This window comes from Coturnix japonica, chromosome 1, assembly GCF_054131305.1.
Source record: "Coturnix japonica strain WE chromosome 1, WE-NBRP24, whole genome shotgun sequence".
In the NCBI taxonomy this organism is placed as follows: domain Eukaryota; kingdom Metazoa; phylum Chordata; class Aves; order Galliformes; family Phasianidae; genus Coturnix; species Coturnix japonica.
Genome location: NC_140663.1, coordinates 165,828,097 through 165,842,761, shown reverse-complemented (window position 1 = coordinate 165,842,761; position 14,665 = coordinate 165,828,097). Strand labels below are relative to the sequence as shown.

General features: G+C 34.2%; 1 protein-coding gene across 3 annotated transcripts in view; it reads left to right on the top strand.

The window, feature by feature from the left end:
* DYNC2H1 (dynein cytoplasmic 2 heavy chain 1) overlaps positions 1-14,665 on the top strand; it is a 120,275-nt gene that overhangs the window by 43,831 nt on the left and 61,779 nt on the right. For all 3 annotated transcript variants that reach the window (XM_085556079.1, XM_015852271.3, XM_015852270.3), the window contains 11 exons: positions 1,491-1,628; positions 4,144-4,257; positions 5,001-5,161; positions 5,328-5,451; positions 6,051-6,172; positions 6,881-6,967; positions 7,964-8,090; positions 9,276-9,417; positions 9,867-9,976; positions 11,629-11,727; positions 12,910-13,033. In XM_085556079.1, the coding sequence (XP_085412205.1) occupies positions 1,491-1,628; positions 4,144-4,257; positions 5,001-5,161; positions 5,328-5,451; positions 6,051-6,172; positions 6,881-6,967; positions 7,964-8,090; positions 9,276-9,417; positions 9,867-9,976; positions 11,629-11,727; positions 12,910-13,033 (1,348 nt within the window). The remainder of the gene's footprint in view (positions 1-1,490; positions 1,629-4,143; positions 4,258-5,000; positions 5,162-5,327; positions 5,452-6,050; positions 6,173-6,880; positions 6,968-7,963; positions 8,091-9,275; positions 9,418-9,866; positions 9,977-11,628; positions 11,728-12,909; positions 13,034-14,665) is intronic.

Sequence of the window (14,665 nt, the reverse complement as noted above, 5' to 3'; positions counted from 1 at the left end):
TCAGGGATAGTATGAATCTTAACATAAATCTCCATTTAAAAACCTTAGAGCTAAGCGTGGTACCTTCTTTTTCAATAAGATTTTATTAATTTTATTATTTTACGGGCACATCTTCTTGTAAAAGTAAAAAGTATTTGCAAAGACTTTAGATTTTTTTTATTTTATTTTTATTTTTTACATTATTCATTGAATGGAATTGTGTTGCAAACAAAGCAGCATCTTTTGTTTAGTTTAAGTTCTGCCTCTGATTGTGTATTTATATAAAAATATTTTATTTATATCAATACAGCAACTTCCTATTTTTTGTGATTCTTCCATACAGTTTAACAAGCTGTGAACTCTTGAGCTTCATGGTTACTTCTGTTGCCTTGCTCAGAATTCCCTTTTTAGTGGCTTTGCCTCACTTAGTGTTTCAGACCTTTTCGCACATTAAACCTTTAGGCAAATACAGACCTAATGTGATTATTCTCTCAGATATGGCTTTTTTTCCTGTTCTGTATGTGTACCACACTTATTTTTGAAACATGCTATCATTCCACGAGTACCTCCTTCCCCTCACAATGTATTTTTCATAAAGACCCATATGACCCGTAGGTCAGTGATTCTCCCTTTTCCCTTTTGTCTTTTCATTTTCGCCTCCTTTTTCTCAGTCACTCCTGCTATTGTTCTGAAAGCACTTTTTCGATGCTGTGTGCTTTTTCTTCTCTCTCTGAAGCAAATTACCTCCTTGCCTTAAATTCTGTATTCTTTCTATTCATCCTCTTAATAGCTTTCCATCTCTGTATTAAGCAATTTGCAAAGTATTTAAGTTTGCAATGACAGAAGTTGCTTGCTTACTTAAGTAGTAGCTCTGATTTGTTTGTGACGAATGCTCATTTACTTCTTGAATTCTCTGGGTAAAGAATAGTAAACATTTACAAGAAAATTAGGTATATGTATCCTAGTTAAAACATTAATTTTGTCTTCAATACATTTTTCAGAAGTGTTGAAGTAATTCTGTTTTCTTGATAAAATGAATAATTTAGAAATTGTGAATAAAGAAATAGAAAAGATAATTGAGGCTTTGTTTTATGGACATTCAGATTCTTTAGCGAATGCACAAATATGTAGAAATAAGATAATCTAGTTTGCTTCCACCATATATTTAATTTTTGCTGATTTGCTATTAAAGGAAATAGAATTACATGGAATTAATATCAGTTAACTGAAATGTTATTGAATTAAATGGAAAAAGGATTATGAGGATTTCATATTCAGCTTTTTGATGTAGTGAAACACCTCATACCACCACATAAAGAGGTTTCAGCTCTTGTTTTTGAGTGGAAATATACAGGGGAGTGGTAAGAAATATGCATTTTGAAAAATAAATTAAAAATGACTGGTATTAGTTTGCATCACTGTTAGTCCGTGTGTACTGTTTGTAGCCATTCTTCATTTAAATCTATCTAAAAATTCCATGCTAAGCAATTGCTTCCTACAAACTTTTTTAGGCAGGTGTTTCAAAGCTGAATGAAGCTAAAGCTCTTGTGGATGAACTGAACAAAAAGGCTGGAGAACAAAGCATTCTACTCAAAACTAAGCAAGATGAAGCTGATGCTGCCCTTCAGGAAATTACAATATCTATGCAGGTACTGTACATTATCATATAGAAATGAAAAAAACAAAAACAAAAACAAAAACAACAAAAAGCTCCATGGCTGCCTGTGCTTAGTGTTGGTTTCAAGGAGTGCTAAACCTGATGATTTTACAAGCATTTGTCTAAGGAAGCACATGAGTTTTGGAGCTTGAATAAATATGTTGTAGAACAGAGGATTCAGTAACTTAAACCATGCCTGAACTGATTAGGAAGAGATCAGAAGCACTTTGGTACTGGGTACTTCGGATTAGTCTGTACGTTTTCCTAGAAGGACATAATCTAAATTGATCTGGTTTTACATTTAACAATATGAAGAAAATACTAACAAGTAGCAGAATTTTAGATTATAAATCCTACTAATTGAATTTGTGGACTCTTAAAAAACATGTGAAAATATATATTTAATCCTCTGAAGTTGACTTCAGATAAAACGGGTGGTTCAGTGTTCCTCACTCCCTGAAATATCTGTCTTTCAGCTCAGAACTGTTTCTTTGAAGAAGTAATTTTCTTTAGTAGTATTTTCTCAGTTGACTAAAATAACTGTTCAGAACATAGACATCTGCAGAAGTCATTAATATGGGATAAATTATAATTAATCTGCTTTTATTGCACTGTTTGTTTTAGCACTGTGTTGTTTTGACCAGTCTGAACAGAACTTAAATGAATAATCTAGAAGAAGAGAAAATTTCTCTATGCATTAAAGTATGTTCTTTCTAACCATTTGATTCACCATGCTGCTACCGTGCCTTGGTGCATTACTTTCCAATTTTATAATCCTACTTGGTATTAGCAATTTATTTTTTTTTTTAATTTTTATTTTTAGTGTCTATCTCCTTACTTTATATGTATTCGAATAATTATAATAGGCTTGATATATTCACTGCTGGCTTCAAAGATTTTTTTGTGTCATTTCCCTCGATTCATCTTTTAAATCTGTGCCTGCTATTGTCCAGTAGCTAACTGTTACCAATGTCTTACACTGTAGGACAGGGGCAAAGAGTAGGTAAAAAAAAAAAGTGGAAACATGTTGAGTCTGAGTATCAGAAAGATTATGATAGAATTCTGATTTAGATTAGCATAAAGGGCAGGTGCCCTCTAACATTTTAATATCACTTAAGATGTTCCAGTTTATGTAAGAGAGGAGTTTGTAATGCATGGACCTCTTTAATCTTCCTTCTGAGCAAGACTTTTGACCTACAGCTGAACTTTGAGGTTTTCTTATTCAGAGCTATCAGACAGTACTCATACATTGCCATGAAATATCTAAGCTAATTTTATGTAGTTAATATTTTATACATTTGAGTGACATACTTTTATGAATTTGACACACTGAATTAGAGCTTAGGTTAATTACTCGGAAAGATTATTAAGATTTCCTTTGCTTTTATACTTTTATTTTTGCTACGGGTTCAACTCAGCTCAACAATTGCTGATTATAATCATGTGTTGTATACTGGGAAATATATAAAAATATAAACTTTGTTATCTTGCATCTTTTAGATGAACTGAGCCTAGAATATTACACACTTATTTTTAACATTTATCCTCCATTATTTGTTTTGTGACTGCTTTTCATGGTTTCTACTTTTTCCATTAGCTTCAGGCAGTATGGCATCTGTCTTATTGTAATTGTATATGTCACCTATTTATCATTGTATTGAAGTGCTTAGGAGATGTCCCCTCTGTAGCAGGCAGAATAAAAACTCAGGGAAAGAAAAAAAAGTGAAGCCACACAGCTTGCATTCTGTGTGTGGGTTGTTAGAGAGGTGGATGCAGCTTTATAGGAAAATCTTGTAGTAGTATTTTTAGGATAATAGGTTGTAATTTAAACACAACAACTGTAGGTTTTAGAATCACAGTATCATAGTCTCGTGCGGGTTGGAAGGGACCTTAGAGATCATCGAGTCCAACCCCCGGGATTTGAGCCTCCTGTGCAGCAGAGCGGCACTTCTACCACTTGGGCCACAGGGAGGATTTGAATCCGGGCCTCCGGTGTTGCAATGCGGCATTCCTACCACTGCGCCACCGTCATGGAAATCCATTTCCATGGAATCATGGAAAAGGTGTTTTTCAGTGCTAACATGAAATAAAATGTGAGCAGCTTATATTTCAAAAAGACAAAGGTAGGGATATATTGCATTCAAGTGTGTTAGTAACAGCCTCTAACATCTGTTAGCTATCTTCATAACAGGGAGTATCAGTCATAGGTAAGGACAGAAGAGTTCATCATGAGCATAGAAAATGGAGATGCTGATCTTGTTTACAATACACCAAGCAGGAGACACAATAATACAAAAAGATGCTTATGCCACATAATTTAATTACATGAATATAAACTTAACACTAATGCTTATGTATTTTTTCTTTTTTCAAATGACCTGTAGTATGAGAAGTTTTTTGGTGCTTGGTGTCAACAAGTTATATTATAATGAAGACTGTAAGAAATAAAGGACCTGAAAATAAAATTGATGTAAATTTAAAAATGAAAGCTGTTGATTGTTTTACAGAGTGCTAGTGAGCAAAAAACAGAAATGGAAAAAATACAACAAAGAATAGCAGAAGAAGCTGCAGAAATAGAAGAAAGAAAAAGAAAAATTGAGGATGAACTGAAGGAGGTTCAGGTAAAAGCTACCATGGAAAACTTGTCTTTTGTGCCCTTTTCTGCCATGCAAAATGTTTTCTTAGAATCTATCCCATTATTTCTTATTTTTTCTTTAAAATTGTTTAACTATTAAAACCATATTGTGTTAGAAAACAGTTAATTCTGTTTCCCAGATTTAGGTTGGCATTTGGGCATTCAGTTTGTATTCTGTTTGATCTTCATTGCAGAAAGGCTTTTCAGATAACATCCACCCTCCAGTTGCTAATTCTCTGCTGTTGTGGTCTGCAGCTGAGTTCCACAGAATTTGTGGAATATTTTTGGGTTGCTAATAACTTCTGTAGACCAACTACAGTATTCCTTGATGAAACTGGAGTAGAGTTTTGCACTGTAAGCTGGAGGGAAATAGTTTAAGAAGAAATGACTTCCAGTTATTGCTTAATTCTGAAAGCTGTGTATCCTAATGGTGCTATGGCATACTACTCTGTTTGAGACAATTTAAAGCCTTTAAGCATCATTTTTGGGGGGCAGGAGGTATGTACTGAGTCATTTATTTTGTAGTCTGTATTTTTCATCCTGTTCCTTTCAGAATTTTACTGAAGAATACAGCAAATTAATTTGTGCGTATGAATACACATCAATAGTGGCTGTTTAGACAATAAAGTATTTAATGCTGAAAGGAAGAAGATACATGACAGCCAAAATGGCAGATTTTCAGTTTCTAATATACTCATGTCTATTTTGATTATGTTTTTATGTTCTAAGCCACTGGTTAATGAAGCTAAACTAGCAGTTGGAAATATAAAACCAGAGTCATTGTCAGAAATTCGGTCCCTACGGATGCCCCCTGACATAATCAGAGACATCCTAGAAGGAGTTTTACGGCTCATGGGGATTTTTGATACATCATGGGTGAGCATGAAGAGGTGAGGATTTTGTTTAAGATCTGATCTTAAGACAATAATTTACAGTATGAAATACTTTCTGCTATCTTCAGGAATTATGTGTCTGCAGAATTCTTTCATTTCATATGGGAATAACTTCTAACATTTGTATTTTCTTTCTTTCTTTTTTTTTTTTTTCTTTTAATAGTTTCTTGGCCAAAAGAGGAGTGAAGGAGGACATTGCAACCTTTGATGCCTGTAACATTCCAAAAGAAATACGAGAGAGTGTTGAAGAACTTCTTTCAAGAAACAGAACATCTTTTGATCCTAAAGTAATTAATGATGCTATTACATAAAATAAATGAAAAATAACATATTAAAAGCAGCAACAAAAGAACCACACATGAATATAAGAGGCAGCATTACATGTAATTAAAAAAGTGGGAACTAATGATTATTAAATACACTAGTGATCTTTGAGACCTAACTTGGCAGTAGCTAGTAGAATTAGTGTCTGGATAGGGAGCAAGTTTATGGGGTTTTCTGTAGGTATGGTGGAGGGAGGACGGTTGGACTAGATGATCTTATAGGTCCTTTCCAACCTTGTGATTCTGTGATTTTGTAATTCTTAGGTACTAGTTTGTTAGTTTTAAAGGGAAATTTGTGACTGTCTGGACAAATTTGCAGATTTGTGACATTTGTTTAGAACTTTATAACACCCATAGAGCTTCATAGTTGTAAACCCACTATTTTCTTTGTTACCCTACAATATAAACTCTTAGTAACACTATAAAAAGATCATTTCATTGGAGATTTTGGCTAATTAATAAATTTGATAACTGGCAAATCTGTTGCAGTTAGCTTACCCTGTATTCATCTCATTTGCATTACATTTCAAGGATTTTGCTTGTAACTGTTACTGTTTTCTCAGAATGCTAAACGAGCCAGTGCTGCAGCTGCTCCATTGGCCGCTTGGGTAAATGCTAATGTCCAGTATTCCCACGTCCTAGAACGAATTCAACCTTTGGAAAAAGAAAAGGCTGTCTTGGAAGCGTAAGTTAGACACTGTTATAAAATAAACATGCTTAACTCCAACGATATCAGAAGAGACTGAGGAAACTTGAAGATTTTTGAGAACAGAATAAATAAGAAGCTGTAGCTCATTACAAAGTATTCTTATTAAGTATTTCTGTCTCATGTTGAGGCAGAATCTTGTCTTTATGTAAAACTGTGCCAGTATGTAAGAAAAAAAAAAAGTAATTTTTTTTTTTTTTCTACCTGGAAGCTATTGCTTTCAATATCTTTCAGCCTATCACCAGTTCCCAGTCTAGGAGCACTGAACATCACAGACAAGCTTAAAATGTATTCTGTTGGTGATTAACCCATGCAAGTACATAGGAAGTGTGATTTCTCTTTTTTTTTTTAGACATATACCACGTATTATCACTTTCTCACAATGATATGAAATAGTCTTATGACCGCCCATAATCCAAGAAATATATACTGGTTGTTTTGCTAGATCTTAAAATAGTATATTGGAAGAATTTTATTTGATCTTGAAGAATAAACTTCAATGTGATGCATTTGTTCTGCATTTTTAAAGATGTGTGATGGGAAGTACTAAAAGATTTTAAATGTGAAAATGAATTTTTGCTGATACAGATCACAAGAATGAATTCCATATAAATTATTTTTATGTTACAGTGACTATTTTTTTTTCCTTTGGATCCATAGTCTTAAAATAAGTCTTACATTTTTTAGTAATCTCAAGAAAACTGAGGGCAGAAAACGGAAGTTAGAAGATCTTGTGAACTCTGTTGGTCAAAAAGTATCAGAACTGAAAGATAAGTATGTTGGTTTTGTTTATTTCAAGATATAAATAAAAACATTGATGAACAGTATTAGTAATAAAATTAACATGACCAAGAGTAACTCCCTGCACTATGAGACTTGTACATCATTAGAAGCCATAACTGGCTATCTATACAATCAGTAGTACGTAATAGATACTATTATCATGCTTTTCATCTCACTGATCAGATTAAATGCTTCTTCATGTACCTTCTCACTAATGAATGACTGAGTTGGAAACCTTCATTGTAGAAGATAGCAGATGTTAAAAACAAAGAGTGTGTATCTCACTGTATAAGTCTAAGAAGACTTCAGTGTCTTGTAAGGGATAGACTAGTTAGTCTAGAACGTAAGAGGCTGTAGGGAGGCCTTATAGAATCTTTGCAGTACTTAAAGAGAGCCTACAAGAAAGCTGGGGAGAGACTGCATATCAGGGAGTGCTGTGACAGGACAAGGGATCAGGACTTCAGATTTTACAGGTATTAAACATTATTCAATTATATCTAAAATTTGTAGTGTGGGGCATATTTCTATTTTGCAGTAGTTCACTAAGCAGAATACTGTGTATTGTATTCTAAATTTAATAGTTATAGCTTAACTTAGAAATATTCTTCTTTAAAGGTTTTATAGATAAAATTTACCAAAAAGAATTATGACTTCATAGCATGGTGCTGAACTTACTGTTGGCTTGACTAGGTGCAGAACAAAACATCAACCACTAAAATGAAGTCAGGCTGAATAAGTATGGAGAGGAACGATATTCAGACATATTATATTTGTATATTGCAAATGTGTTTTTCATTCTCATTTGTGTTTCTTAATTTTGTTAATGGCTCATCCATCATGAGAAGCAGAATGTATAAAAGGGAATTGTTACTGTGTTCTTCATGAATAATAAATATGACAATTTCAGTCAGTTAAGCTACCTTTCAAGTAACTGTCCATAATTTTAGTAGTTCATAATAGCAATTATAAACAATCATTGTTTTACAGGTTTCAGAGCAGAACAACAGAAGCAGCAAAGCTTGAAGCAGAACTAAGTAAAGCTCAGGAAACACTGAAAGCTGCAGAGATACTTATTAGTCAACTTGACAGGGAACACAAAAGATGGAGCACACAGGTTAGTGAAAATTTTCACAAAATACGTCTTATTGCTGATACTTTGAAAGTCAATTTTTTCACTGTTTTGAGGATATGAGTTAAGAAGCCAGTCTGTTAAATATACATTTGTTTGATTTCTCATGAGAAAAAAATTAAAGTTTTTAAACTAAGGCGCATCAAGTACAGCATTGCCAGCTGGTCTCACTCTACACTGCACTGCTGTAGCCTCACTTTGAGTACTGTGTGCAGTTTTGAGTACCACAGTACAAAAAGTGGTTATCGGGAAAACAGTCTTCACCAAGAGGGCGGTCAGTTACTGGAACAGGCTCTGCAGGGAAGTGGTCACGGCAATGTGCTTGCCAGAGTTCAAGAAGCTTCTGGAGAAGGCACTCAGATACATGGTGTGATTTCTGAGTGGTCCTGTGTGGACTCAGGAGTTGGACTTGATTATCCTTATGGGTCTCTTCCAAATCAAGATATTCTGTGATTCTTAAGTTAGGATTGATATAATGGAAAGAAATGGAGGATTTTCCTTTGCAAGTGGCTTTTCAGGTACACAATCTGAAATAGTAGGTAGGGCTGGGCAGATTTGAACCTTTGTGTAAAGACCTCTAAGAATGACTGTTCATGGTTATTTACCCTGGTGCGTTACCTCTCCCTTTAGAAAGTTACACTGCTGTTAATGGTATGGGGTAAATAGATATATTAGCATCCGTAGGAAACTAGCAGATATATTAGGAACTCACAGTCTTTTGAGGATAGCTTTTAACTTAGACATTAAAAAGCTGTATTCATTTCCCTTTTAAGTAAAGAGGAAATAGTAAAATGTTGATTTGAGTATGTCAGCTTTTTTTTAATCAGTTTGAAATGCAGGTAGATTGTTCAAGTATATGTGATAAATGTATTTTATTTTTGTGACTTTAGTGAATCACATTTCTGATTACAATAAATACCTACAGTGTTTATAGTTTTTTAGAAGCCAAATTCTCAGAATCATCTGTTCATGCTATAGCTCAGAGTTTAAAACAAATGAACAAACGAAAATCTGCATTTTCAGATATGTTTTGTTGTGAGCCTCATATAGGTATATGAAATTTAATTCAGGCTATTCGGTAACTTATGAGAAATATTAACATAGTTTTTTTTATTTATGCATTCATTATGTCATACACCTATCCATTCTGTGCTCTTCTTTTTTTTAAAGGTGTCAGAGATGAGAGATGAACTGGCCACGCTGCCTAAAAGAGCTCAGTTAGCAGCTGCATTTATTACCTATCTGTCTGCTGCTCCAGAGGATCAGAGGAAAATGAGACTGGATGAATGGACCAAATCAGCAGGCCTTGAAAGTAATTTATGTGGGTGGGAGTAATTAGGCTTGATCAAGGAAATGACCGTATTCATTCTTATTCAAATGTATATAGTGATGGATTATTTAATGGGATTATTCTGTTAGTTCTTAAGAGTATAAATATATATATATATTTAACCCCATAGTCATTTCTTAGAATGTAAAATTTACATGGATGAATGTATTCACACTGACTGTTAGAAACTTGTCTCTGGGTTCTGAATGCTTCTGTTTTTATGGTAAGCATTTTTATCTGTCTGTGTTAACAGCACCATTTTTTTAATAACATCATCTGGATATTAGGATTAAGTTCAAAAAATAAAATAAGGGAAATCTACAGACTTGCACTTCCATAAGATAGAATCTCCACTGCATACAAAGTAGTGAAGACTTTAAAATGTGCGGACTATAAATATTAACAGAGACCTACAATCTTTCTTTTATCAGAGTTTGATTTACGGCGGTTCCTGTGTACAGAAAGTGAGGAGTTAGTCTGGAAAAGTGAAGGCTTACCTTCAGATGACCTTTCAATAGAAAATGCTCTTGTTATCTTGCAGGTAAATTTATTTTTGAATGTTGAAAGTGTTTCAGTTTGTGCAGATTTCAGTAACATGATATCTTACTGGGATTATGAACAATTTTATTTTCATAGTTTCATTAGCATAAAGCATGCAAAGAAAAAAAGAGAAACAAATATTCATGTATCTTAATATACTCAAAAGGGGAAAAAAAAGCATTTGAGGGACATGCTTCTGTATTAGTTTTCTTCCAGATGTCAAAGAGATGAAACCTTCTATCAGTCTATTAGTCATCATTAACAACAACATAAGTGGAAGGCTATGGCCTATACATTTGGCGTGTTCTAATACTGCTTTTTTTTTTGAAAACAGGAAAGGATATATGCAGACATTGTTCAAAGTATCTAGATGTGAAATCCTTAAGTGTTCATCAGATATGTGATATAGGTTATAAAATATCATTCACTTAAAACCATTAGATAATACCTGAGAAAAGAATTATAACAAATTGTATTTAGGTCACCGTGAAAGTAGTGCCTCCTATTTATTTCCATGGAAACTATAACAGATGCAAAGAGAAAATAAAAACAAAAGCTGCACCAGTAGAGGTGATCTGTTCTTGCTGTCACCACTGCTGAAGCACACCACTGTGTTACATCCACTGTTTTGTCCCCATAAATGTTCAGCAAGCATTAATGAATGTCAGTAGATGCAATTTTTTTCCACAAGGAGGAATTCAGTTCCACACCTTTGCTTCATATGCACTTCCATGTCAGATGTCATTTTGTTATGCGACCTCTCTGCTGCCATCTGTCCCAGGGCAACAAAATGTAGTGGAATATTGGTGGGAGGGTTCACCCTTTCTTGCCATACCACCAAAATCTGCTCCCTTATAGTGTGGGCAAATGTTAGAAAAAGCATTACTTTCAGAGCAACCCACATAGTAATATATTTGTATTCATGATTCATTATTATAATTGCATATGAATAGAGACAATAAATGTACATTGCAAATGCACACTCATAATTCTGCACTTATAATGTAGTTACTAGATCTGCTAGAAAATAAAGATTTAATGCCATTTAAGAGAGGAGAATTTACATTTGCCACACGTACTTTGCTTGGATGATTGATGGTTTTCAGAAACCATTTACAGCTTCTTCTCCAATTTAATTCTGCTTTATCATCTTCATATTAGATCTAGCTATTCCTTTCTCACTTTGATAACAAAGTTCTTCAACAAATATGATTTTATACTCTCAAATGTACTTAAATGTTGTAACTGAATTTTATTTTCATTTCATCTTTTTTAGTTAATTTAGTCTGTCTGTGACTAAAGAGCTTTTATCGAGCCATTCCTCAGCTCTAATCATTTTCTTGTGCATGTGTTTTATTCAGCATCCTTTTAGAACTGTTAATGAATGTGATATTTTAGTTGTTTCATCCACAGGACAGTTATCAAACTATTCAAAAAAACTCGAAAGAATAACAGTATTCTCCTTCTACTGTTGCTTGATTTCATTTTTTTATTAGGTTATTATTGTTAATGAAAACTGTATTAAAATATCCTTAATATCACTGTAGAAAAATAAAAGGAGACTTAATTTGATGTTTTTTGTTTGTTTTTCCCATTCAATTTAATTCTTAAATCAGGTGTTCTCATTTTTTATTTTTATTTTTTCTTTCTCAGAGTAAAGTTTGCCCATTTTTGATCGACCCTTCATTCCGGGCTACAGAATGGTTGAAGACACATTTGAAGGAAGCACGTCTAGAAGTTGTTAACCAGCAGGTTCATAATTTTCTCCTGGTCTTACAATTCTGTTCTGCTTGAGAGCACTCACTTCTATACCTTAGAGAGAAATTTATTAAGGGTTGTGACAGAGGTCAACAATAAACAGGTCATATTTTCATGTAATTTGTTGTAGATAAGAGGAATTCTTACTTGGTACTGATGATTTCTTTACGTAGGGAGAATATCAGAATATTTAACCCAACATTATTGTAGTATTACTTAAGAAATTTGTCTATTCTTGGAAAAGACACACTATGATAGTATTTCCTGCTAAGAAGGAGGGAGATGGTAAAAGATTTTAAAAAGGAGAGCATTTCTTCTTGGTATTCTTGTTTGCTCTTCTTTGGATTTCAGGAATACATATACACTTCTTCCCTTGTATTTCTATGTTGTGTTGTCTACATTGTCCATAGTAGGCTGAATTTCAGTCCAAGATTAAGACACCATGTCAGTTTACATGGGTGGATAAGCTTGTTAGCAGGCTTGTGGTGCGATTCAGAAGTCTCTTGTTGGACTGCACCTGGCCTCAGAGTATTGCTTCAAAAGAATGGTAAGTATTATAGAGATCCCTGCCAGCCACATGCAGACACCTTGGTTGCTTTCAAATGGTACTATATTAGCAACTGGATACTTAACCTGCTATCAGATTGGCTTAGTTACCTTTAGGATTCTGCATTGTCTTGGATCTCCAGTAACTGGAGATGGAATGGAATCTTAAAAACCAAGTGTGTGTTTAGACTCCTGCAGACCAAAGCCTATGATTTGATATCTTAAGATGAATGTGAATCCTTGCTTGAAGTCTTGATTCAGTTTGGAGACGTAGCTATCTGGTGATACTCTAACTAGTCAGATCTTCCACACAAACTGGACAGGCATGACACAAGACCTGTGCTATGTCTGTGGTAGTTAGGCGTGTTAAATAGATTGATTGTATATCAGTAGCTGAATCATTCATTTTCTAAAGATGTATTTAAATGATATACTTGTGGCTGCCATATGATGCTTGTTGTAGAACTGCATAGGTCTACAATTGATGCTTAGATTTGGATCCCTGATATAGTGCCTTTCTATTCGTTCCTAAAGTGTTTTAAAAGCATCAATAAAATGTTCACTGCTTAACACTGTCATCAACGTTCTAAAAACAACATTACTCAAAGGAATTTGATTTCATTTGCTCAGGACGCCAACTTCCTTACAACTCTTGAGCTTGCAGTGAGGTTTGGGAAAACTCTTATTATACAGGAAATGGATGGAATGGAACCTGTACTTTACCCATTGCTAAGAAAAGATCTTGTTGTCCAAGGTAAGTGACTGAGGTCTTTAAAAATTATTGTTCAAAGCTGCTGAAAGCTAAATCCGTGTAGATCTTATAAAAACTGGCTTATTTTATTTTATTTATTTGAAACCCTGTGTATTGCCTTTTTAATGTGCTGCTAAGATTACCTGCTGCTAGTATATGAAATACATTGGAGGTATGCTCTTGTTTCCTAAATTGAAAAATACTGGGAAATATTTAAAGGTTTTTTCTGCTGGAATTAGCGTGGATTATTGATATAAACTCTTGTACACTTTAATTTTTAGGTTAATTTCTAGTGGTAATTTCAAACACATGGTTTTGGTGAGTCTGTGCAAGTCCATGCTAGGGAGTTCTTTTTGAAAAGGGAGAAATAGTCGCTTTTTGAGTCATTTCCATCACTTGACTATCAATTACACATCTCCTGTTTGTCAGAATGTGGAGATGGTAGTGAGGTCTTGTCTGCATCAGTTGCTCGTAATGACTGTACATCTCTTCGCTGCATGGAATGAAATGAATTTAGGAAAAATGTGAATTTATATGCTATAGTAACTATGTCCTTGTATGGATTCTGTTTTCAACTAGACATTTTTACAACATAAGCCTACAGTTCATTCTGGTCCTTGGCACAGAAACAATACTGATACGTGATTCTCATCTGTACCAGAGATTTATACTTGGAGTGTTCTTTCACTCCTATTGCTAATAACAGAGGAGCAACTAACTGTGCCACTTTAGAAAATTCTCTGGAAGAGAAGTTTTTACTTTGAGACTTTTCCTTCTTTTTTATTATCAGAAGGCAAAAATCTTTGTCATGGTTTGGTGGTGTTGCTGTCAATATTCTACATCATAACGTCATGTGCAGTATATGGATTATTGGAAGGTTCATGCTCTGGTTCCGTGGAATGGCAGTGTCCTGAGTGCTTAGCTCTCGGAGGAGAACTACGTATCCCAGAGGACTTCGCAGAGGATGGTTCCCTGACCATGACATTTCCTGATCGGGAATCGAACCCGGGCCACGGGGGTGAGAGCGCCAGATCCTAACCACTAGACCACCTGGGATATGTAGTTATGCACATGATGTTATGATGTGGAATATTGACAGCAACACCACCAAACCATGACAATCTTTCTGTAGTTGTACCTGTTAGAGTCTTTTCTGACAAGGCTAGAATGGAAGCCAGCCTTTATACAGTTGACAGTTTGATAGAAAAAAAATGGTGAGAGGCTATAAATGTGGTCTGATTCTGTGAGAAGCATATTGAGAAGTGTAAAAGAAGTATCAGTATAAATATAGATTGAAACTGTGATGACTGGAATTAAATTATTTCCTCCTGTGATTATATGGAATGTGTTTACAGTAAGTCAAAATTATGAGATATTTCTTAATGGAATATTTCTCTTTTCATCCAATAAGCATATATTCAAGGATCTGTAGTTTTATATTTTTTCTCCATAACAGTGTCACAGAAAATAATATTTGAATGGAATTATGATTGTGCAGCAGCATCAAGCTCGTAAAATAAATGTAACATTGAGTTTATAGCCTAATGCTTTGATATCACATTCAGAATATATTGAACCTTCTTATTTAGCCAGTGTGTGTTTATGGCTGAAGTGATTTTATGGAGTGTTATACTT